At 43.9% G+C, this 25,291-nt stretch overlaps 2 protein-coding genes across 3 annotated transcripts in view; one reads left to right on the top strand and one right to left on the bottom strand.

Annotated features, from left to right (window-relative positions):
* LOC147222974 (regulator of G protein signaling 6-like) overlaps nucleotides 1-13,210 on the top strand; it is an 81,108-nt gene extending 67,898 nt beyond the window's left edge. For both annotated transcript variants that reach the window (XM_086166627.1, XM_086166626.1), the window contains exons 14-18: nucleotides 1,107-1,232; nucleotides 2,814-3,000; nucleotides 11,073-11,162; nucleotides 11,710-11,763; nucleotides 12,387-13,210. In XM_086166627.1, coding sequence (XP_086022753.1) covers nucleotides 1,107-1,232; nucleotides 2,814-3,000; nucleotides 11,073-11,162; nucleotides 11,710-11,763; nucleotides 12,387-12,437 — 508 coding nt within the window. In that variant the 3' untranslated portion in view covers nucleotides 12,438-13,210. The remainder of the gene's footprint in view (nucleotides 1-1,106; nucleotides 1,233-2,813; nucleotides 3,001-11,072; nucleotides 11,163-11,709; nucleotides 11,764-12,386) is intronic.
* Nucleotides 13,211-13,987: 777 nt separating this feature from the next.
* The window catches only part of lama2 (laminin, alpha 2), a 167,213-nt gene continuing 155,909 nt past the window's right edge, over nucleotides 13,988-25,291 (bottom strand). Inside the window, exons 63-74 of the mRNA XM_086166628.1 lie at nucleotides 24,196-24,385; nucleotides 22,377-22,445; nucleotides 19,220-19,332; nucleotides 17,909-18,002; nucleotides 17,712-17,807; nucleotides 17,140-17,220; nucleotides 16,957-17,034; nucleotides 16,798-16,876; nucleotides 16,517-16,651; nucleotides 16,023-16,153; nucleotides 15,239-15,458; nucleotides 13,988-15,144 (exon numbers count right to left, since the gene is read on the bottom strand). Of these exons, the coding sequence (XP_086022754.1) occupies nucleotides 14,984-15,144; nucleotides 15,239-15,458; nucleotides 16,023-16,153; nucleotides 16,517-16,651; nucleotides 16,798-16,876; nucleotides 16,957-17,034; nucleotides 17,140-17,220; nucleotides 17,712-17,807; nucleotides 17,909-18,002; nucleotides 19,220-19,332; nucleotides 22,377-22,445; nucleotides 24,196-24,385 (1,447 nt within the window). The 3' untranslated portion in view covers nucleotides 13,988-14,983. The remainder of the gene's footprint in view (nucleotides 15,145-15,238; nucleotides 15,459-16,022; nucleotides 16,154-16,516; nucleotides 16,652-16,797; nucleotides 16,877-16,956; nucleotides 17,035-17,139; nucleotides 17,221-17,711; nucleotides 17,808-17,908; nucleotides 18,003-19,219; nucleotides 19,333-22,376; nucleotides 22,446-24,195; nucleotides 24,386-25,291) is intronic.

Genomic DNA, 25,291 nt, shown 5'->3' with positions numbered 1-25,291 from the left:
AATGAAAAATACCATTATAGTGCAAATCACAGATAAATATAATAATCAAATTATTTTTGATTCTCTTGCTTCTCCTGACTGCAAATCACTAATATGTTATCCATCAGGGTTTAATTGTTTTTCCATTGTTATTGTTACCAAACCCAACATTACAATGTTGGGTTTGGTAACTGACTGGGCCTGGATACACCAGTGTTGTCAATCAATTCCTGCTTGCTCTTACAGCTCACATGAAAGGTTGGATCATATCTTGATACTGGGGAAGTTTTTTTGCCTCCATAAATTCAGTAATAACGATTTTGTCAGGTCTAAAAAAAATCTTAGAATTTTTAGTTTTTAAGATTTCTTTGGGAGCGTATCGGTGCTTTCCTGCAGACAGCTGCATTCCCTGTTAGTGCTCTGTCACTGTATCTTCTTTTTGGAAACAAGCACTGATAAAGACACAGCAGAGGAGATCTGAGTCTGGTGGTTCAATGCCATTGGATATTTACTCTCTGAGTAATGGGCTATTTTCCAGTGGAGATTCATGTGTAACGCTGTTTAATCAATCCAAATATATTGCCCCCCTTAGTTCATGTGTTACAAAGTCAAAGTATTGATTTCTATTAAGTAGTCATGGCCGTATGAGAGTGATGAAGTGCGGTATCATGTCGCCCAGAGGGCAGAAACCTGTATGGCAGCAGCTCTGAACCCCAGGCTTGAATAATGCCAGAATAAATGCATGCTGACATATATTCATTGCACCTAATGCATCTTAATAATTCAGCCGAATTGATACATTTCAGTGCTGTGGCGCTCCCCGTAGAGTGGAATGATTGGATTTCAACTGCTTTTTGTCATAATGCACAGCTTTCCAGACAGCCATATCACACCAACATCAGCCCTTCTAGATGGCTCGGAGGTCAATTGAGTTTTAGGTTCTAATGCGTTTCTCCTTCCTCTGTATTCATCTATCAGCCCCCACCCCTCGCCGAGCAACTCTGCCCCCGGTTCCCTGTAATTTCATCTGCCCTAATCTCTTTCTAAATTTGAGCTCCCAGCAGCAGACCCAGCTGAATGTTTATACTGAATCAGCCCATCTCTTAGTGTTCAACCATATTTTCCAGTAAGGAGCCAAGTCAGCAGCGGGTGAAGAAGTGGGGGTTCTCCCTGGAGGAGGCCCTAAAGGACCCCGTCGGACAGGAACTGTTCCTCAAGTTCCTGGAGTCAGAGTTCAGCTCAGAAAACCTGAGGTAAGAGATTCTTGGAAAAAACAACAACAAAAAATACATGCACAACTTGTTCATCAGGAAAAGAAAAATGTGATAGTGGTCCTAAGGTCAATCTTGCTGAGCACTTACGCAAGCAACCAGCTGGAACTATAATGACTTTTGACATGATTCTCAGTTGCTTGCGAGGTTTCACTCTTCAACTGCAGCTGCAATTTACACTGGCTTCGGGGAACTCAATGGAGCCCCTGGAGGTCATACTTGCATAATGCAAGGCAGGCATTCAAAAACCGTACCATCTTAAGAAATCTGGGAAAAGAAATGCATAATATAGAAAACGTTACTTTATCTAATATGTAGTGACTTATTTGTATATCATTCTAAATGATATATTACTTTAATTGCTGTTATTTATTCATTCATTTCTTCATTTATCAATTTTAATGCTTGAGAGGGGCTTTGTACGAAATGTGTTGGTGCCCATTTCAAGAATAGGGAGATGTGCAGAATTGCGGCAACTATAGAGGGATAAAGTTGATGAGCTATACAATGAAGTTATGGGAAAGAGTATTGGAAACTAGACTGAGAGCAGAAGTCAGCATTTGTGAACAGCAGTATGGCTTCATGCCTAGAAAGAGTAGTACAGATGCAGTATTTGGTTGACACAACACAACTGACACAACAGTCAGAACCCGTCCCCCAACCGGAAGGTGGAGGAAGGCTACCCTCCCGTCCATCAGGATACACCGACATGCAGGTGGTGAGACGGGGGCAATCAATCTGTCTACACCTGCCCAGCGTTTCTCACCGGGTGGGCAACTCCAGAGTGGAAAAGACTCCAACCCCTCTCAAGAGACCTGGTTCCCGAGCCTGATTCACACGCTAAATGGAAGTCCAACTATATGTAGCCAGAACCGCTCAGCCTCCCATACTAGCTTCCATACCAGAGAGGTAACGTTCAATGTTCCTAGAGCCAGGTTCTGTAGCCGTGGATCGGACCGCCGAGGTCCCCCACACCAGCCACCGCCCAGTTTGTGTATCCTCATATGGGCTTGTCCACCGCATTCCCCCTCCCTCTCATTTTCTCTTCCTGGACCTTTAAATGCTTTTATGTGAAAGCCAGGACTGCAAAGGGGGAAAGACAGAGAGAATATGACACTCAGTGAGAAATGAAGAGACAGCGCAGGAAAAAAAAAAAACAACACACAAACACACACGCATACAACCGCCGGGGGAATCTCTCTATATTGCCAAGGCCATCCACAGATCAATATAGACATACTATTATATTGGAGTCAGTCAGCCAGTGGCTCTTTGCCCACACTTGATATCTAACACACACCTGCTTCCCCTCACGATGGATTCTTCATCCCCAGCTAGTCTGGGAAGATCTCAGTGGAAAAGGCTCATTATTGTTCAAATCTCTGTTATGGGAGTTGTATTTACCTGGATCTGACTCTGACCCAGGCTGACAAATTAAGTGTAATTTCATTTTGTAACACAATATGATTTTTTTTGCATTCCCAAAATGCACTAAATATCAAAGCGGTATCCCATACCTCGCATTGCTTGGCATATGTGTGAGATACCTTTGTGCCTCGGCAGGTTCTGGCTGGCCGTGCAGGATCTGAAGAGAATGCCGCAACAGGAGGTGGCACAGAGGGCGCAGGAAATTTGGGCTGAGTTTCTGGCCGAGGGTGCGCCAAGCTCCATCAATCTGGACTCGCACAGCTATGAGCGCACCAGCCAGAACCTGAAAGACCCAGGACGTTACTGCTATGAGGACGCACAGGTGGGAAGGAGCAAGACCCTGTAGGAAAGACCCATGACAAAATTATAATAACAAAATATATTACCTGGCAATGTATGGTTGTGTAATCAGAGAAATGTTGAAAATAATCCCCTCAATTTAACAGATTTCTTATCATTTCTTATCAGATTTCATCTATCTATCTATCTATCTATCTATCTATCTATCTATCTATCTATCTATCTATCTATCTATCTATCTATCTATCTATCTATCTATCTATCTATCTATCTATCTATCTATCTATCTATCTATCTAGCTATCCATTTTACCCAATACACACCTCACACACCTTCTCGCCCATCTATAGTCTGGATCCACTACCCCTATGCAGGATAGGCATTAAAGCAATGAAGTAGGCGTTATCTCACTAAAAAATATACACAGTTAGGCTCAGAAATATTTGGACAGTGACACAATCTTCATGATGTGGCCTCTGCATGCCACCACACTGAATTTGAAATACAACTACAACGGAATGGAAGTGCAGACTTTAAGATTCACTTCAATGGGTTGAACAAAAATATATGATTAAATATGTAGGAATTGTAGCTATTTTTATACAAAATGCTCCTCATTTCACACGCTCAAAAGTAATTGGACAAATAAACATAACCCTAAGTAAAATGTTACTTTTCAATATTTTATTGAGAATTCTTTGCAGGCAATGACTTCTTGAAGTCTGGAACCCATGGGCATCACCAAACACTGGGTTTCCTCCTTTATGATGCTTTGCCAGGCCTTTACTGCAGCTGTCTTCAGTTGTTGCTTGTTTGTCAGTATTTCTGCCTTAAGTTTTGTCTCGAGCAAGTGAAATGCATGCTCAATTGGGTTGAGATCTGGTGATTGACTACGCCATTGCAGAATATTCCACTTCTTTGCTTTAAAAAAAAATCCTGGGCTGCTTTTGCAGTATGTTTTGGATCATAGTCCATCTATACTGTGACGCACAGTCCAATCAACTTTCCTCCATTTGGCTAAATCTGAGCAGGAAGTATATCCCTATACATTTCAGAATTCATTTGGCTGCTTCTGTTTTTTGTCACATCATCAATAAACAATAAGTGATCCACTGCCATTGGAAGCCATGCATGGCCATGCCATCACACTACCTCCACCATGTTTTACAGAAGATGTGGAGTGCTTTGGATCATGAGCTGTTCCATTTCTTCTCCTTTCTTATTTCCATTATTCTGGTACAGGTTGATCTTAATCTAATCTGTCCAAGAATGCTGTTCTCGAACTGGGCTGGCTTCTTCAGGTGTTTTTTGGCATTCTGGCCTTTCTATTTTTGAGGTTGATTACTGGTTTACACCTTTTGGTGAATCATTTGTATTTATGCCCATCTTTATGGTAGACTTAGATACTGATACGCCTACTTCCTGGAGAGCTTTCTTCACGTAAGTGGATGTTGTGAAGAGGTTTTTCTTCACCATGGAAAGGATTCAGTGATCATCCACCAATGTTGCTGTCCAATGTTGCTGTTGGATGTCCAGGCCTTTTGGAGTTCCCTTTTTTCTCAATATGCACTAAACTGTTGATTTGGCCACTCCTAACATTTCTGCTTTCTCTCTGATGGATTTCTTCCTTTTTTCAGCCACAGGATGGTCTGTTTCACCTCCACTGAGAGCCCCTTTTGACCGCATGCTGTGTGTTCACAATAACAGCTTCCAAACGCAAACGCCACACCTGGAATCACCACCAGACCCTTAAACTGCTTAATTGATGACAGGTTACGGAGGAAAGAGCCTATGCAGCATTGTTATTTTTTTTGCAGCCTTCAGAGTCAATTGTGCAATTACTTTTGGTCCCTTGAAAAAGTACTACGTATTAAAGAGCTGTAATTCCTAAACCCTTGCTCCAATTTGGATGTCAATACTCTCAAATTACAGATGGGAGTCTGCACTTTAACATTACATTACATTGCATTACAGTCGGTTGGCAGACGCTTTTATCCAAAGCGACTTACAAGAAGTGCAAATCAGTCATCGAAGAACCAAAGTACCAGTATTCGGAAGTTGGGAGTGACCAATCAATCAAAAAGCCATCTCAGAACCATATACATACATACATTCATTTCATCCTTTTATTTATTTTTTTAATAAATTACTTTATTTCTGGGCGAGGGTGTTGGGGGCTAACTGTGATTAGTAGGGTAGTGTTTTTTGAAGAGGTATATTTTAAGCTCACGGCGAAAGATGGACAGCGACCCCCGCTTTTCTGACCTTTTTCGGGAAAGCCCATATTTTAGCCGATGTTGATTATATAATTGTATCCAGAATATGTTGTCGTAAACAGCTAAAATAACAAAACTTGTGGCAATGTCCAAATATTTCTGGGCCCTGTGTGTTTATATGTATATGTTGTATTGTTATGCCCGTATGAACGTGCTCAACAATGACGATTCGGTGGTTAACAAATCTTATCTTTATTAGCACAATTAAACAACAGTAGCTTCACTTATATTCCATCTCCGCACTCTCCTGCCACTCCGCCCCCTTGCTCCCTTTCATTCCCAAAACACCTTCACAGCCAGTAGGAAAACACAGAACTCAGAACCCCCTCTAACAGGACCGCAGCGTTGCGAAACTGCTCCCCGATAGACCCTCGCCCCAGGGGGTCACAGAAAAAGTCCTTTAAATGGACGGGATGCCTTCTCCATCCCCCATGCCACCTTTGAGCGAACGAGAGCGGTTGCACCTGCAATCTCGGAACTGCTTCCTGGGGAGCAGGGGGTGAATTTTGGGATGGAGAAGGTGGAGGAATAGAATAGCCGGAAAGGTGTTGAAGGTCTGGAGTTCCGACATGGATGAGCATCACCTTCGTATGGGGCCAATCTACTCCTGTTGAGGATCACCCGTTTTCCCCCTGGGGGGCAAATGGAGCCTATATACCAACTTCCCCAGCTGCTCCAATACCTCACAAGTCCCCACCCATTGACTGTCCAGCTTAGGGTTCCAACCTGTCTTCCTCTTTGGACTGTACACCCACACCAGGTCCCCAGCCATAAAGTCCCCACCTGGCCCTCATGTCATAGGTTCTTTTCTGCCTGCTTTCTTTCGCTGGTCACGAGCAAAGGCATGAGCAGAATCCATTTGATCCTGGACCATTCTAGCATACTCTGGTCTTGGTGGCAACCCCAGGGGTCTACCAAACACCATTTCCACTGGCGTCCAAGTTCTCTCCTGACCAGAACCCAGAAGAAACTTTGCCGGATGCGACGCAGGGTTTTTGCAACCCCATTGGGTCTTGCCCCCATGATTGCATGTGTAGCTCTTGACACTCTCCCTCCCAGTCGTCTTGGAACCACCGCCCACCACCTCTCTTCCCCCGTGGCTGACTTTCCAGGCCCTCTGGAGCACTCCATCCTTTACCCTGGGAGCCTCAAACTTTGTGAGCAGATCTTTAGTTGCCGGCAAACACCCGGCAACCTCATTTCACTGTGGCTTCTGCCCTGACTCTACCCGCTGCAGCACTGATCTCAGATCAGCATCCTGTTTCTGCTGAGCCCGCCAGTCTAGTGAGTCCACAACCTCCATCTCTCAGCAGACAGGCCCTTCTCCATCCTGCATGGGGCCTTGCTCTCCTGCATGGAGCTCTTTCCCGCGAGCCTCCCTCTTGTCGCAGTACCAACCGCCATTGGCAGCGCAAGGGCACCAGGACAAAGCATCAACATTGGCATGTTGATTTCCAGGTCTGTGCTCAACTTGGGGGACATACGGCACCAGTTCTTCCAGCCAACATACAATCTGTTTCTCTGGCTCTTTTAAGGACATTGACCACTGGAGGGCAGAGTGGTCAGTTTGGACAGTGAAGGGGAGGCTGCACAGATAGTATCCGTAGCAGCCGTGTCTCCTCTCGGCTGCCGAGAGGAGACACGGCTGAGATTAATTTGCAATCGGCGCCAGCTGCAGCAGCTGCCGCTAATCAAGATCCCTATAAAGGACAGCGGCACACTCTGCCTGGCGCCGGAGGATTGTGGATGTCCCAGACCCCTGCCATGACCGGGCCCCTGCCATGACCGGGCCCCTGCCATGTTACGACCCGACTCAGCCGGCCGGTGTAACATCTGACCCAGCCCGAGATCCTGCCTGGGACCCATCCTGGTGAGACCCAGTCCTTCCCGCCTCCAACCTGCCGTCACCCTGCCAGGGGTCCGTCCTGCCGTCACCCCGCCTGGAACCCGTCCTGGTGAGACCCAGCCCTGTGCAACTCTGTCTCGGGGCCAGGGGCTTACCAGCGACACCCTACCTGCCGTTCAATCCAAATAAAGTGCTTTCAATCCAGATTCCTGCTCTGAGGTGTGGTTCCCTGCCAGAGTCCGCCCCCGCGCATCGTGACAATCTGAAGTGGCTTATCGCTCTCACAATAGCAAGGAGTTCTCTGTGGGTCTCACAATAACCCCATTCCGCCTTGTTGAAAGTTCTACAGAAATAAGCCACCACTTTCTCTCCCTGTGCCCCCATCCTTGCTGGCATCTGTGTCCAGGATGAGAGAATAGGGTCCGGGGGACAGAGGATGGGCAACTCAGTCAAGGCCTTCAAGGAATCGGGAATCCAATGAAGGTATTGGAGGTTGGTGCGAACTGGCCAGTCTCTCACAGTCTGTACCTTCTCCAACAGGCCGAGTCCTTCTCACCCAACCCTGTGCTGCTGAAAACTCCTTTATCATGAAGCAGCACTTGTTGGGGTGAAGCCTCAGGCCAGCTGCCAATATCCTAACCTGCTTTAGGGTCCCCAAGGCAGCATTAAAGAAGCTCCCATGAACCAGTCTGTCATCCAAGTAGACCTGGCATTCCTGTCAGGGGTATGTCAACCAGCACCTTGTCCATCAGTTGTTTGAATGTGGCTGGGGTGTTGCACAAAACTGCCACAAAGCTTTGCCAGTACAGAAAGCAGTCTACGGTCTGGCTTCAGGGCACCTGCCAATACACACTGCATAGGTCTAACGAGGAGAACCAGGACGAGACGGATACCAAGACCAAAGACCCATCAATGCTGGGCAGTGGGTATTAGTCGTTCTTCGTCACACTGTTTCGCTACCTATAGTCCACACAGAACCTCATTTCATTACTCTTCTTTTTGTTCAACATCAAATCACCTGAGGCCCATGGGCTGTCAAATGGCTTGATCATGCCAGCCTTCTGCATCTCCTTAAGAGCACTATCAGCAGCTGCCTGGTGCGCCAGGGGAAGGTGGAAGGGGCACATCTTGATGAGCCGGGTATCACCGGTGTCAATGTTGTGCTGCAATAGGTGAGTCAGGCCCACTTCCTCCTCCATCAGGGCAAAAATGTCCTTTAATTCCAGCAGTACCTGTCGCATCTCCTCTTGCTGTGTCTGGGGACAAATTTTTCACAGTTGTGCTGCCATACCTCTCTTACTGCTGCCAGCCTGTCCACCTAACTGGCTGGGAGTTGCACATCAATTGGTGTATGAGATGTGGGGGGCAAGGTGGTAGGGGGAAAGCATGGAGTGAGGGGTCTGATCCATGATGTGCCACCATCACTCGCAAGGTTGGCGGGAGTGGTCTCAGCACCTGAAAAGGGTGCACCATTTCCACTGTGGGTCCCCCTGGAAGGGCCAGTGTGTTCCTCCCCAGGTTTAACACACATTGGGTGGTCCATAGGAAGTCAAGCCCTAATATTAATTTACAGGGGTCCCTGAACTGCTGCAACCCATACTCTAAATGTCACAGACAGCCCCCAGGAATATTCACCACTCCCTGTCCAATCATGCGGGCTAGTTCACTGGCCACTTAACGCTGCTTCACTGTCGTAGGCTCAAACTGCATCTCTGCCAGAACCACATCAGGCCTTACCAGTGTTGCTGGGAAGCTGGTGTCGATAAAAGCTATGCATGGAGCCCCTGCCAGGTTTATGGGGTCATGGCGAAAATCCCTTACATGTATCCAACCCACCACCCTTGTGGAATCTGCGGCATCATCTGGTTCTGGGGGGAGTGGAGCCCTGCTCCCCCGTCTGTGCAGCTGGGCCCTGCGTTGTCCCTGTTTCACAGACCCTGGGGTGTTTTCCTGAACGCCTGACTGCTTGGGGCATCGCAAGCTTATATGGCCAGACTGGCCACACACCCAACACACTGGAGGGCCCTGGTGAGGGCGGGTGCTGCTGTGGGGTGGTTGCAGTGATATACCACGGATCAGTTCCGCAAACTCATCCACTTATGCTGGCTCTCACAACAGGCTCAGGCCTGACAAGGCACTCCCTCTCTAAGGCCAGCTCCAGTGCCTCCTGTAGAGTTGTTAGATGCGCTAGCTGTGTCTGTATGTGCAGCTCCATGGGAGTTAAGGCCTGGAAGAACCAGTTCCGGGCCGGCTCACGCAGCACCTCAGCTGGCAAGTGGGCATATGCTTTCCTCGCCAGGGTTTCAATGTAATTTGCCAACACATGGAGTGGATCTTCAGCCTGTCTCAGCCTATTTGATTGCTCCAAGCACAGAACACCAGGTTGGTGGCATTGTCCATAACACTGCTGTAAAGCACTAACTATGGCCCCATAGTTGTTTTTTTTTGGATGTGCTCAGCATTAGTAAGCATGTTGACACTTCTGACACTTCTGACACTTACTGTCCTCCAACCAGCCTGCAGCCTGTGCCAGCAGTTCAGACCGGGTGTAGAAGGTCTCGCAATTCGTCTTACTGGAGTATTTCGGCATCTGGACAAGGTGTTGGCTACAGCGGGCGCTGCCATCTCTGCATTCATTCCGCCCCGTGTCACTTGTGGCGGTCATTTTCCTTCCGCTCTCAGTGAGCCAAAACCAGCATCGGCAGCAGCTAGCTTCCTTAACGCTTGTCTCAAGCGTGCATAATGCTTTGCAGGACGGTCAGATTCCGCCTCACGCCCCGACATACTCTTGTTTGTACGTTATCCACCGCCTCCTCCTTGACTGTCAGATGAGCGTCGGCCTTTTTCTCGCTGTGCTGCCATACCTCGGGTTGAAGAAGAGTTAGCAGGTCACCACACCGGTGAAGTTCAGTCAGTTACAATCCGCTGTTTTACTCTTGACACCAATGTAATGTCTGCATTGATGTGCTCAAAGATGACGATTTGGCGGTGAACAAACCCCAGCACAATTAAACAACAGCGGGTTCACTTATCTTCCGTCTCTGTACTCTCCTCTACCACCCTTCCCCCTCGCTCCCTTTCATTCCCACAACACTTTCACAGCCAGTAGGAAAACACAGAACTCAGAACCTCTTCTAACAGTACCACGGGGTCGCTACACTATGTACAAATCTACATATACAGAAACATATACATATACTGTGCGTGATGCGTCAGAGAGATATTTTCCCCGAAGATGATATGAGATATAAAGTTTGTCAAATACACCTAGTTGTTGAGACCAAGCGTGGAACCAAATAACTTTCCATTAGCAGCCTGCCTCATAAATAATGCCCTGGTCCCCCACTGACACTGTACCAACCCCTCTGACGCACTACCTTGCATTGCACTGTATAACTTGCCATTTTGCACAACCAACCAGGATGGTCCTGATCTCACTTTTATTTTTCACTTATTTTATGCCCGGTACATGTTGTCTCTTTAGCCCCATCAACCAAAGCAAATTCCTTATAGTTGCAAAATTACTTGACAAATAAAGCAATTCTGATTTTGAAATGAATGTCCCTCTCAGTCAGCGAGTATATCACCTCCCTAACATGAATCTCTTCAGGTGATCAATGTCAGCGTGGCCTTTTCATGAGCCACCCCACTCTTTTACCATCCTTGTTCGTCTTTGTTACCAGGCTTCACCAATAATGGCTTTCTACCCCAGGCGGAGTGTATGGATGTGTGGAGAAGAGAGCAGAAGTTTTGTCTTTCAAATTTCCTCTCTTCTTCCGGACTCTGAGAGACCATTTAGATAAGGGAAAGTCGTCTCATCTAATTTATATCACTCGGCACTCAGAGCTCATAATTCACCGGCGCCAACTTATAGCCACGAGAGTAGCGCTCGTTCTGATTTGAGTGAGCATTTAGACCTCCTCTGCTCTGCTTTCTGACTCCACGCATGCCTCCCCGGCTTCAACTTTTCAGGACCACATCTACAAACTGATGAAAAGTGACAGCTACACGCGCTTCCTGCGTTCCAACGTCTACCAGGAATTGCTGATGGCGAGGAAGAAAGTAGGTGTGCATGTTTGTTTTGTGTTACGTGGTGTGATTTAGGAGTGCTGGCTATGTAGCTTCACGCAACCGCAACTTTGTGTGTAGTGTGTGAGAGGAGTCCGCTAGAATGGACCTGAGAGAACATCCCTTTACATGCAGCTGACATCATGTTGGAGAGCCTCAGTGTTGCAAAGTCAGGTCAGCATTTACTTATACGATGCTGAATCACAACGCAGTTCTCGCAATGTGGGCGGCCTTCTATCTCAAGCGGTTTGGGTAGTGAGAGAGAGATCAAGAGAGAAGGACGGAGAAATAGAAAGTAAGAATGTGATAGAGACACGGGCGGTGGAAGGTTTTGGAGGAACTGGAAAAAATGATCTCTTACTCATAACAACAGTAGCGATATCTGCATGGATTGTTGATCTGTTTGCACAAATAGAAAATAATGAGACAATCCGGTCTCCATGAATCATATATGAATAGTTCTAACAAACAACGCAATGTAGATTTTCTTTCCTTTTTTTTAATTCTTCTTCAACTAACTGCATTCCCCCTCCTCCTCCAGCCTGAGACAGAGCAAGGCCGACGGACATCCCTGGAGAAGTTCACTCGGAGTGTGGTGAGCGTCCCAGCGTCTCTGCTTTTAACTACAAACTGCATTCATTAATCCCCTCAAGCTTTGAACGAGTCAGCACGCAATCCCGTCGCTTATCAACCCCTGTCATTCAAACTCACAAACAACCATAAGTGAATGATAATGAAACATTTTTTTGCGCTGTTTGCTTCTTTAGTATACTTTCTTTCTCACCTGGAGTGAGAAGTCTTCCACATGTAAACCAAACACCAAAGTTTTTCAGTGGACTAACCTTTACGGATTAGATCCATATTGTTATATAATGGAATCCACCGTTTACTTCAAATACTATAGGTAGCTTTAAGACCATTGCTTTAGATTTATGTCTTATAATCGGTATGTAAAAAAAATATCAGATCTATACATCCAGACATTTTACACAATTCCCTTGCCCTTGCCAATTCCCTTCCCTTAGTTAAGTGTGAGATTTGGAAATAAATATAGATTTTACGACATGATCACAAATAATTGATTACTTCAATTTAATTCAACCTCTGAAGGCAGGATTTAACTCTATCCCACATCACTCTTGACAAACTATCAGAAAAGCTTTTACACTGATGGCCTCTTGACAGCTCTTACTCCCGTTTGCCCCCGTTTCCTCCCAGGGCAAGTCGCTGACAGGGAAGCGGCTGACGGGCCTCATGCAGTCGTCCTGACAAGGTCTGGATTAAGAAAAGGAGGCACCGCGACTGTGAGAGCTGCTTAATCCCGGGGAGCAGGTGGAAAAGGACCCTGGGGTTGTTATGGAGTGTATGGAGGGGCTGCGGGAGGCGGGTGAGGGCGTATACCTGCTGCATTTGAAACGCACTCCGGACGGGTTGAGGAGAAGCGACAGCATGCGATAAATGACCAGACCCGACACTGGGACAGTGCTGTCCCTGCTAGGACGGTTTCACACTGAGGCCTGCAAGTAGCCAGGCTTTGATTCAACTCTGCTATCTACACCCACGTTACCATGGTAGCTGCACAGAACACCTATTTACTTTCAGAATTGTAAACAATGGAATGCTTGAATGCCTTGAAGTCATAATACGACTTAGATAAATACGTAGCTAACAGTTTTAGTTCTCACTCATCATGATGATAAATGGAAAAGTGGCGGTTGGATTTACATGAAAAAAACATTGGGCTCTTGAACTGAACTCTCTTTACAACAGTTGCCTACTTCAACAATGGTACAAGTGGAGAGACATACCAATGTTTTATTTAACTGATCTCCTAAGTCAGTTTATTGTGTCATAATACCAGATAAACCTCAGTTTATTTGACAAAAACAGCTGTATGGCTTGAAAACGATATGTCGGGCTTTATCCAATCTTCTGAACATTCCACGTCAGGCAGCCTCAGTAAAGTCCACCAGGGGCTGACCTCCAACCATCCTTCACCCAATGTAAAGAACAATATCCTAATAAAAGAAGAATGCTCATAAGCAATGGGATTATTTGTTTGTCTGGAAATCATCCACAATTTCAGCCTGATGTTCTGACATTTTTTTTCCTAGTATGATACCGAACTCTGCCACATCATTATAGAGAATCGTGGGAAAGGGAGTTTTTGACAGCAGCTCTCGTTTCTTTGTGTGGTGTTGCATATCGCCCTCTAAAGGAAATGCAGCGCAGATGCAGGTACGCAGCACCTTCTGCAGGATGTTATCAAAGTACTTTTACTCAGGGTGGATAATTCCTGTATGGATCAAATAGTTCCAGCTGAGTACTCTTTGTTCAAAATGATCAATAATCTGTCTCTCCTCAGTATCCACTGACATGTCGTTGTCCAAACACTGCCGAGCATCATCATCATTCAGTCAGGTCATGATTTATTTATCGATTTGTTCTTTAAAAATCACCCTCCTGCTCATGCACAAGCCTCCATGGAGGATGAGTGATCCCATTTCAGTCAGTATGACGGGTGGGTGGAGAGATACTCTAAACTCTGCCAATACCACCTTCTAGTGGATATTTTGTGGAAGTGCGACCTTCATGCAGGTTTTTTTGGACGTGGTTTGCAATGGATTGAGAGATTTGAATGCAGCAGCGTCACCTGCTAGAATTGCACACATATCCATTGCATTGCCAGAATTTAAGTGTACGATTTCATAAACACTGACTAAGCTGATGAAAACAGCTTGGAAATTATAATGTTTCGCGGTGAAATATTTTTTTCTCATCACTTCCCTCTGTTGTTCAAAGAAGGACAGGACAACCTGTGAGATGTTATCAAGAATATATTAGCAGAAAGCGTTGATTAAATATCTTCACTTACATCATGCAGTATTAAAGAGGCCGTATGTGTCCCACGGACACCTTGTGCCTCCTGTTTTTGACACGTCAGCCTGGTTTTCTTTTACATCGGCGAGGGATTCCATTGAATGAGGTTTCTACTGATTCAGTGAATCAAACAAAGAATTAATTTCAGAATGACTGCAGCCAGAATTTCCTCCACCATGTCCTTTTCCAATACAGTAGAACAAATCAGTTTAAAGCATTGTTAATACTTCAGTCGCAGTGCTACTCATATTAGATTTCCTTCACGATATTTAAATACGATTTTTCTGGGCCAGCAGTCTTTTGATTTCAAAACAGATGAAGAAAAATATGACTGGGCAATTTCTGAGGGAACAAAGGTTAATGTAGGAATCGTAAAGGAACATCACATGGATATATGAAAATGCTTTTCCCCCTTCATCCATAAAAAAAAAACAACTTTTCTCCCTTCCGTTTCAGACATGCAAGTCACAGGAACAGTGATTATCTTTAAACTGGGTTTCTACTTTTGACAATGCTGGTTTAATTTGCCGGTGTGCCTCTGACCACTACAACAGTAATCGCCTCACATTGAGAAGTATACTATGTACTTCAAAACACCCGTAGATCTTCCTTAGTAGCCATTTTATATTAACTGATCGGACAGCACAAAAAGTCTGGGGCTTGGACTGATAGGGGGTTCATGACTGCAATAAAGAAACTATCTGAGGGACGGAGACTCAGATGTTAAAATACATAAACTCTCCGAGGAGCACATTCGCTGCCTTTTCTTTCTCACCACCAGCAAGTGGCTCTGCATTCACGCTCCAGTTCAAGGATGGTTAATCGTTGTAGTTTTACTTGTGGAATGGGCTTGTTGTTGTCTTTGTTATTTGCCTGTCGGGAGTGTGAAAGGGTGACTTGGCTCGCAGGGCTTGGGGGCGCGAGGTTGGGGGTTGTTAAGCAGCTGAAGCCGGACAGGAGAGAGGCTGTACGCCGTTCATCTCCAGGGCCTTGTTGAAGTGCACTTCCAGGACCTTTGACGCTTTGGTGATCCTCAGGTTCCTCATGCAGCCTCTGAAGGAGGCACGGGTGGAAAGAGCTGCCTGTCGAACACCAGCTGGGAAAAAAACGAAAGAGACAAGGAACAAACCACTTTTAACACTTCTCGTTTGAAAGCTTGCTAACGCTTGCAGGATCAGCGGCGTTTGTACCAGGAACTCCTCCGACGTAGATGGGGTTGTTAGTGTCACAGGTGTTGGACCGTTGGTTGGGACTCGCCGCCTGGCTTTTGCTCTCGTCGACCACCAGCTCCACCCTGTGACGAAGCTTATCGGCCGTGACCGTGTGCCACTTGCCGTCGCAGAAGCCCTCGCCTTTGGGCACGTGCTCTGCTGTGATTCGTCCGGCTCCGTTGTCAACATGGAAAAGCAGCTGACGGAAAGAGAAAATAATAAGATTGGGTTTTAGTCATTGGTAAAGAAATATTTAAAAACACATTGCTCATGGGCACTGGATCTAATGTGCCTGGATGTGTTCAGTTACTATGGCCTGCTATTGTTTTCTTTCTGTTCTTATACAGTATATTACATGTACAGGAGGTTTGACTCACATCAGAATTCTGTTTCTACGGCCAGATAAGAAGCTATTTTTGCTGAAATTTGGAACTCATATACGGTACTGTATATAACTGCCTATGTCGCTCACCTATGCTAACAAAGTGGTAATATCAGGTAAACTATGGAAGGGGCTGAAATTATATAGGACATGGAGATGTAAACGCAAAACACTGTTTCTAGCCACTACATGACTGGCTGTACTGTATATGTGTGCTTGTATGTAAAATATATACCTATGATATTGTAATATACTATTTTCCATTTTCCATTTTTTTGATCATTATTATTATAATTATTACTACTTTATATGACTCACTGGGACTGGGATGAATAAATGCCATTGTGCTATAAATACAATACCAATAAAATGATTAATTACCTTGCCCTGGACGATCTCTAGTCCGAGGCCATCGTTACCTTGGTTACTGATAGCCAAAAGCACTCCATTAGTTCGACTGGTGCGGAACTCCAGTGAAATGGACATGTCGAGACCCACTTTGTAGTTGGAGACTAGAGGAAGAAAGTTTTTGTTTTAACATTTTCATCAGTCATGGATTGACTGAAAATTATTCTCTGCTCTTAAACAAAATGGCAATTTTTTCTGCTTAGGACCACTTTCTAATGCTTTTCTGAAATAAAAAAAGAAACAAATAGAATTAGGTAGAATAATGGAATTTGCTATGTTCCTCACACTGGCCATGGACTATATAGCAAAATAACTTAAAATTAAAAATCTGATATCGGTGACTCTTTTTCAGGCAGTTGAATTTGTTTTCCTCAACCGTCAGCAGCATTGACTGGATATGTCACGTGCGCTTATCATTCCACAAATGAGGGGATTTGGACTGATGTCTCTACTGTCTTCCGTCTCACCCGCTTTCAGGAAGCCGGTGCCCTCAAAGTAGGTCCCTGCCTCCGGGGCGGCAAAACACTGTCCGACCATGTGACTGAACGCTGGCGCCTCCATGCTCAGCTTGAAGTCCGAGTTGACGGCCGTCTCTGAACGACCTGCGTGGAGAAGACGGGGGTTATCGCCTGATCGGAACAATCAAAACCTCTTTTGATTGTGCTGCATAAAAACACATAGATGGAGGTTTTATCTTAAATATCCCTTGGCCGTGTTATGAGACCTTTGTTTCATAATAATCTCTCACCTGTAGCAGGGACCCTAGTAGTGACGGGACCTCCCACCATCTTCAAGTCTTTGATACAACCGCTAATACTGTACACAATCTAAGGGCAAACACATGGAAGAACCTTTACTATGGTGGGTAAGTGCTTGTGTGTGTATGTGTGTGTGTGCGTGTTTTTACCGGTCCGATCCTTTTGGTGGTGTAGTTTTGTGGTAATCCACCAACATACAGCTTCCCAACCACATCGAGCAGGTCGGCCTGAGGAGAGGACGGCATCGCAGGTCAATGCAACATCGGCTGTGTCACATGTCGGCGTGCTGACAATACGAGTGACTCTAAACGAAATGGCTTTTTTTTGCATACCCTTTTCGGGCTGGTCATCTGTTTTGTGTAGAGCCCATCGATGGTTAGAAAACCTCTCTGCTTGGTGCGACTGACTCGGATCTGAAGGAAGGACAATAATCGCCTTAAGGGAGGCCTGATATTACGCTTAGACATCTTAATATGAATAAGAAAAAAACAATAAACTACAAAGGGGACTTCAAGACAAATCTATGTGGATTCTATATTTAAACATTCAGAAGAGCAGCAACGTTCAACGACACAGTTAAATCCAATTATATACCTGCGAGTTCACAATTTTTCTCAGATGCCAAAATGGGGTGTGTATATTAATGTCAACAAAAGCAGGATCAGTATGCATGGCTGCAATTATTCACAGCATTTGTTATTAACCAAAGAGAAAAAAAAAGAACACGTCTGATGTATTTCATTATCACTTATTTACGATTTAGTTTGTGAATATAAATTCAGATAAGCGTGTTAACAGAAAAGAAAAAATAAAGCAATAACAAACGCAATGGTTGTCTATCTGTGTGTGTGTGTGTGTGCATGTGGGCGTGTGCAAAGACTGCATGGTGGGAAGTACTACCTACCGTGTGCCAGTTGCCATCATTGATGGAGAAAGGCACGCATCCAGACGTATTGCCATGGCCCAGATCGTAACCCAGACATGCCTGTCCGTCCTTGATCTGCGGAGGGAGACGGACGGGAAGATGAGAAGGGGTGACACATGAACATCTGTGTTAAAAGACGTTCTGTTCCTTCCCGTGTCAGTACGGGAGACACGTGCCTGGATGGCGACAAAGTCGGCGTGGTTTATTCGTGCCATGTAGAGGACAAGTCCTGACTCCTCCACAGTTCTGAGTTCAAACTCCAATATTAACCTAAAACACACAGTTTGTATTGATTATCACAACTTCCGCACCAAAGCGTTGACACACTATATCTTACCTTGAATGTCAAACTTCGTCAAACAAGATATAACAAAACAATTAATTACTATTAGTCATTAATTCCCAATATAACATTTGACTGGCTTTCCACCCTGAAATCTTGGTCAATTTTATCTTTGCATACAAATGTGAACTTGTGTCCTGAATGTCTGTGTCTAATGCTTGACTTGAGTAATTTTTTCTTCTTATTGCTATTATTATTATTTCTGAGACACTAAATCAACATTGTTGAGATGAAACATGCAGCTGAACTATTATGTTATGGTCTACAAATAATATTGAGAAAACACTATATTCTGTGCGCGGTTTATTGTATTATAGCTATTTTTTTCGGAATAATTTCACTGCTTAGTTTAAAAAAAAAAACCATACATGTTCTTATTTGTATTTTTTTAGGACAGATTTTAAAGTGTTTGTCTTCATTCTTCCTTATATAATTATTAATTTCCCTTTTTTTAATGTGGTAATTTGAAGCTGGCCTTGTGTGTTTTAAAAATTATATTTGTTTCCTCTTGACATACTACAGTCTTTTTTATTTATCTATTATTCTTATTTTATTTTTTAGGTTTTCTATTTTTTTTTTTTTTTTTTATCATGTAAGTGCCCCATTATCTCCCAAGATCATTTTTTACGACACTGCTTTGCATGACTTGTGTGGTATGTGTATATTTCACATTTACTAATCCATAACTGTATCTTTTAACAAGGTAATAATGCAATGTTTACTGTATTTTTGTGTGGATGTACTATTTATTGCTGGTAGCCATGCCTGCATTTCAATCTCCCGATTACAATGTTGTGTTTAAATGCCTCACTTGCATACTCGTATTACAATGTTATTTTTCAAGCTGTAGTTTTTTACAGCCTGTCTTGTCTGATATATCTAGAAATCTATTTTATGTGGTTTTAATGCGCCTCCTGCGTGTGTATTTAAGGCGCCAGTGCTATGCAAAACAGATAAGGATAATGTTTTTTTGATTTTCTGTTATTAAACGCTGTTATGCCATAATGATTTGCAATGAGCCCCCCCCCGCTTTATGCTTTTACCAGATGTACATTATGTTGAGAGGAATAGCCCACTAACTTTTACTTATGGAGAATTATACATGTACTGACAACAAGTAGGGATAAAAAAAGGAGATATCAACCTCTCTCTGACTTTGCTGTCATCGAAGGTGAAAGTCATGTGGCTGTTTCTGGTCAGTCCAAACTGATAGGCCTTCTCCAGCACTGCCGGCGCCACAGCCGACGCACATGAATCCTGGAGATTAGACATGAGTATGTCAGTTTTGGGTGACAGCGTCACGACTCAGATGTCGTCGTTTCTTGTCAACAGATTCCTCAACGGCAGGGTGAAGCAGCGTGTTTGTGTCTGATCTGCAGGGACGCCGAGAAAGGATCAGCCATTGCAAGCCGTCTGAGGATATGTCTTTGGGTGAAACAGATACGACCTCCCAGACAAGTCTGATAATGATAGTTTTTAACATTTATATTCTAAATAAAGTACTTCCACTTCATTAGATGTTACAGAGCATCTTGGCATTATAATTAGTTGGTGCCAGCAAGTCGCAGCTCCTTAAAATCTGTCTGACTAAAAAAACACATAACAAAACAAAAAAAAAGGCTTCCATGGCTCCTTCTTTGTTCTTTGTCACCTAAAATCAGTTATTTCACACAGTTTGATGTTTGATCTCAACATTGCCTACCTTGCCTACCTATATACTATATAACTATAACTATTTATAAATACATTTTTTTGCATTTCATCTTGGCAGCTTGGTAGACATACAAAAGTTGGAGCTCATTATATGCATGATATATGTATATATATATATATATATATATATATATATATATATATATATATATATATATATATATATATATATATATATATATATATATATATATATATATTTCTGCAGGATTCAGTTACAGTACAGGACCAGAAGATGTCAGTGATGTATCACACTACTGTGCTGGCATGTTACTGAGCCAACAATTTAAATTTTACTTTTCCCTCTATTTTTAATTCTGATTTGCTCTCCTCACTTTGCAGTTTTCCTCATCTACTCCTCTCTTGTTTTATCCCCACCTCTTCTCTTCCATCACCCCTGCATCATCTTGGCTTCCTCTTTGTCATCCATCTTTCAGTTGTTTTGCCCTTTTTTTCCCCCTGAACCCTCAGGTATTCATTTCTCACCCTCGGTCTGTCCTGGCCTCACCAAATGCACTTCTCCTCTATTTAGTTATTCTTTCATTCTCTCATGTTGTCCTCTATTGCTATGCCCCACTCCCCCTTCTTCCATACTTTACACCAGCTTTTCCTCTACAATCTACCACTTTTCTCTAGTCCTTTTTGTCTTTTCATTCTTTGTTTTTTCTTGCTGTCTTGTGCCCCCCCTCACCGTCCTCATCTCGAGGATCCGTTTCTCATTGGAGCTCCGCAGCTTCCGTTCCCCCGTCTCTCTTTGAGACGTTTCCTCACAATTCGAACCTAAACCGCATTACCTCCGCTATCATCTCATTCTTTGCGCAGCCTTTAACGCTCCTCTCATCACCTCCTGTCCATCGTCTCGCCAGTGACCCTCTCCTCCTCGCAACCTTCATGCTACCCTCCCATCCTCTCAGTTTCCAGTCTTCAACTCGCTCCGGCCACTTGTCCCTGACAGTTTGCATTCCGCTCTCAACTTTCATCTTTTCTTCCCTTCTCATCTGAAAATGCCTCCTGTTAAGTAACAGGGCTGCCTGGCCGTACATCTGCGAGTCAAAGCAAGAGGCTCTCAGTCGACCGAGTGTCTGCGTGGGTATGCGTGTCTTAATCTCCTCTCCTCTTGTTCTCTTTCAAGCGAAGACACTCCCCACGCCATGACCTTGCTTTGTTATCGCTGACACTCACCTCTTATCGTGCTCTGTCTTCATATCCGCTCCTCCTCAACCTCTCCCTTTCTTCTCTTTCTGACCTCCCCCAGTCATCACCCCCCTCCCGCCCCACCGGCTCACAATAGTGGGAGACGTCACTTGCTGTGAACTGCTTTCCTTCCTTCTCCCTTTCATTTGTCTCCCTGCTCCCACTCCTTCGTTTTTCCATTACACCAACAAAAGATGTGAGCCGCTCTGTTCTGAAGGACCGCTTTCCTTCCTCTTCCTCAATGGCCGGGCCCGCTTTCTCTTCTATCCCACACCCACACCCCACCCCAACATATACACACACACACACACACACACACACACACACACACACACACACACACACACACACTCACACACACTTTCTCTCATTCCCAATGTGCCTTTCAATCAAGCTAACAATGGAAAGATGGTCTTCCATTCAGAGTGGACGGTCTTTGGTTGGAGGTCACAGCAATAGAATCTGAAGTCATTAAGTCAGGGTATTGAAAAAGTGAGTGTGTATTAGCGAGGAGTAGCTGGTGTGTGTGTGTGTGTGTAAGTGTGTGTACCTCCGGATTTTCTGCAGAGACCCCAAGTCTGCACTGCATGTGATAGGGTTCGATTCATCTGTTCTTATTGGCTCTCGGAGTTACAGGCTTTAGGCCCAAATGTTCGATTGTGCCATTGTACCTCCCTGGTCATTACACTGCTATAAAGCGTTTTAAACCACAGTCTTTAAATTGGAACCAGGGGACCTTATAACAGCATACTGTACAACATATGTGAGCAGCGCATATACACTGGATTTTATTTAATTTATTTGTCTACAATCTCCCACTTGCTCAGGATGTATCACTCCTGGATGTCCTCAGATGTTCATTACATGTAAAAAATAGCTTGAATCATTAACCATAGCCTGTTACAAAGCTCCCCCTGCTAGACGTGCACAAGTGGGCTTCTCTGTTCACTCAATAACTAATGTCAGGGGCTCGCAGACTCAACAGTAAATCCCGGTGCAGCAGAGTTGAAGCTGGTCAGCGGACTACATTTTTAATTTTGCCCCTGTTTCATTCACCAAACCAAGGTCAATGAAACAGCTCACTCAAGGTGAACATGAGTTATAAGATAAGGGGGATGGACTGCACGCTCAGTGACAGAGGAAATAACCTAAATTTAACGAGGAGTTAATGAAAGCGAGGAGAACATGAAAAAGTTCTGTAAGTAAGATCACATTTTTCAAAATATTAAAGGTACAGATGAGGATGGTATCCCTTTTAGATTTTTGTTAACAATGCATCCGATGAAAATACTTGGTTGTGTTGCTTCAGCTTAATTCCCTACGCCGCCATTCATGTGGCCCAGAAGAAAAACCTTGCGATGATGTCAAAAGTGCACGTGTGTGTCTGCATGTACCGTGTAAGAGGTAGGCAGAGCGGCTTCAGCAGAAGGCGTAGCAGCAAGTGTGGCACCAAGCGTGGCCTCCTGTAGATCAGTTAGGGAGTGAAAAGAAAGCAGACTAATAGCAGGCATGAAGCCGTATTGAGGCCGGTCTTTTTTAACAAGTGCGAGTGTCCCCTAATGAGGTACAGCCAGGCAACAATGTCAAGTTGAATATCTGGTGTAACTACCAGACTATGGCATGTTTGGTTAAAGTTACCCTAGGAAGTTATTTAATACTATTCCACAAACTGTAGCAAAGGGGATATGAGGAAAGAAAGCAAGCAGGCATGCAAGCAAATGTGAATGTCAAAATCATAAAATAAAATAAAATAAAATAAAATAAAATAAAATAAAATAAAATAAAAAAAATAAAATAAACTCTGATACTGTTTTGAAGATCAAATATATTTCCACCTTTACCTGAGCTGAAGTATCAGGTAATACATGGCAATTAATGTAAAGTTACAGTAAATAAGTGACCTGACTGTGTATTTGGTCATTGTGTGTCTCAGTTTGATTTACAGATGTCAGAGAACTTTTATTTCACCAGGTAATCAGAGGTAATTTCTGCAGCTTTCTCACTCAAACCAGGAAAAGGAGTAAACATTATAGTTGAGAGGAAAAATTACTGTTTTTTTCAAAACCTCTGAAGTGGCGCTCAACTTTGTCTGAAAAATCAGAAGTACTCAACATACACTTTTTTTGTTGAAGCCATTTAACCTTTTTCTAACCCTTTTAAATAAATTGGAAAAGAATAAAACAATTTTGGAAAGTCTGACAATGCTGTGTATATTTGCACATCTGGACAGGTGGCGAGTAGAAGAGAGACTTTCTCAGAAGGCTTTGCCGGTGTTTGCGTGTCCTCGCAGGAGTAAATGATTGACAAATACAAAAATAGGAAAGTAAGGGGAAACAAAATGCAAAGTTTTGGCTCATGATCTGGCATACAGTCAGCACCCTGAGGTCCTACATAGATGCTGGAAAGAAAGAAGAATTTATTCTCACACCAATTCTCTTTATCAAAATGCGGGTGAAGTTACAGCGAATGAAGCGACAAGCCGCAGAGTGGCATCAAATGAAGCGTACCTGAGTTGCTTCATGCTTCGTGATCAATGTCCATTAAGAGGCGAAGTTTGGCAGGTAACTGGGCAACCGATGACCTATGATTGCTGTCCCTCTAACCTGTAGCACGTTTAATGTGCGCCAAACATCTTCCCTGTCCAATTGTTGAGGTTTTTAACCAGATGACTGGCTGTGTGACAGCCCTGTTTGTATAGAGGCTAAGTTTGAGCTGATTGGGGCTCGGCTCCGGAGGGCCCATAAAGAATAATGGCGAGCACGGTTAGCTTAGCGTATCGCTGAGGCTCTGCTCTGTATGACAGGCTGCCAGAGGTGGAGTTTAGTGACTCAAGGCTAAAGGGACCATAAAGAAGAGTTAATGGACTGTGCAACTGCTGTGTGATGAAGCACTAAGCTAACACTGTGAGGCCATGGCTGCATTTCATCACACAGAAAGAGGCAGTGCGTATGTGTGGGAGTCATAGTAAAATGTATATGTCGGGGGAGAATTTGTGTGCATCTGATCATATTTTGATGCAAAGCTTCTTGTATTTATGTCAATATGTGAAAACATCTGCAGTTCAAACAGGATGTATCTATCTTGCTGTCGTGCTGTAAATGATACCTTTCTGTGCTGTAATTCAACCACCTTCTGTGTTTTATATGAATGATTAAAAAGCATGCTCACGTGTGGTAACAGTAGCATTAGCAGATGTCAGCTGCAGCCACTTACAGTAGGAGTCTCAGGGGGTGCCGTGGCCGGGGCAGGGGTCACCGGGGCAACGCTTGGTCTTGATTCCTGCTTGTCCTTCTCAGACTCCTCCTCTTGTGGTAGAGGGAGTGGAGGCGGCACCGGGGCTAGGTTGGGGCACAGGCCGATTTCAGCATTCTCAAAGGACACTGGCTGGGAGAAGTCCGAGACACTGCAAGACACACATGTGTTGCATTTATAGATTTCATTATGGACAACTTTTTTCTTTCACTTTTTCCTTTTTCCATGCAGACTTTTAGCTGTATTTAGCACAATTCTGACATTCAAGTAAGAAAACATACACTAACTTGCCTGACTGAGGTACCCCAATTCATCTGTGTAATGGGGATATTCAGTAAATTCAACTCTGTTCAGTTGTAACTGAAAGCACCATTGTCATAATACATCAAACATTGCTTGTTATACAATAACCTATGCACTATTAACCCTTTGGTTTTGGGGGGAAAATGCCTATTTCAGCTCTGTACAAACGTCAAGTTTGAACAGACTCAAGGAAAAGCATTTAGAATCTGCAAGGACTTTCATCTTTATAAATGGTGAAGGTGCTTTGACGGTGCGATATATAGATATATATAAATATATATACTGCTCAAAAAAGTAAAGGGAACACTTGAATAACACAATGTAACTCCAAGTCAATCACATTTCTGTGAAATCATAGTGTCCACTCAGGAAGCAACACAGATTCATTTTGACTTGTTTTAAGGACATTACATCAAAGTTGGATCAGCCTGGAGTGTGTTTTTACACTTTAATTTTGAGTGTGATTCCTAATCCAGACCTCCATGGGTTAATACATTTGATTTCCACTGATCATTTTTGTGTGATTTTGTTGTCAGCACATTCAACTGTGTAAAGAGCAAAGTATTTCATAAGAATATTTCATTCATTTAGATCTAGGATGTGTTTTTTAAGTGTTCCCTTTATTTTTTTGAGCAGTGTATATATATATATGGATATATCACTTCACTCTTTCACTCCTAATGTCCTAATATTGTACTTTATTTCTTAATTTCTCTTGGTATAACCATACTAGACAGCTCAACATCACTTCCTC

The sequence above is a fragment of the Fistularia commersonii genome, chromosome 20, assembly GCF_037954325.1.
Source record: "Fistularia commersonii isolate RoL2024-O1a breed Wild chromosome 20, RoL_Fcom_v1.0, whole genome shotgun sequence".
Lineage (NCBI taxonomy): Eukaryota > Metazoa > Chordata > Actinopteri > Syngnathiformes > Fistulariidae > Fistularia > Fistularia commersonii.
This window is presented reverse-complemented; position numbering and strand designations above follow the sequence as displayed.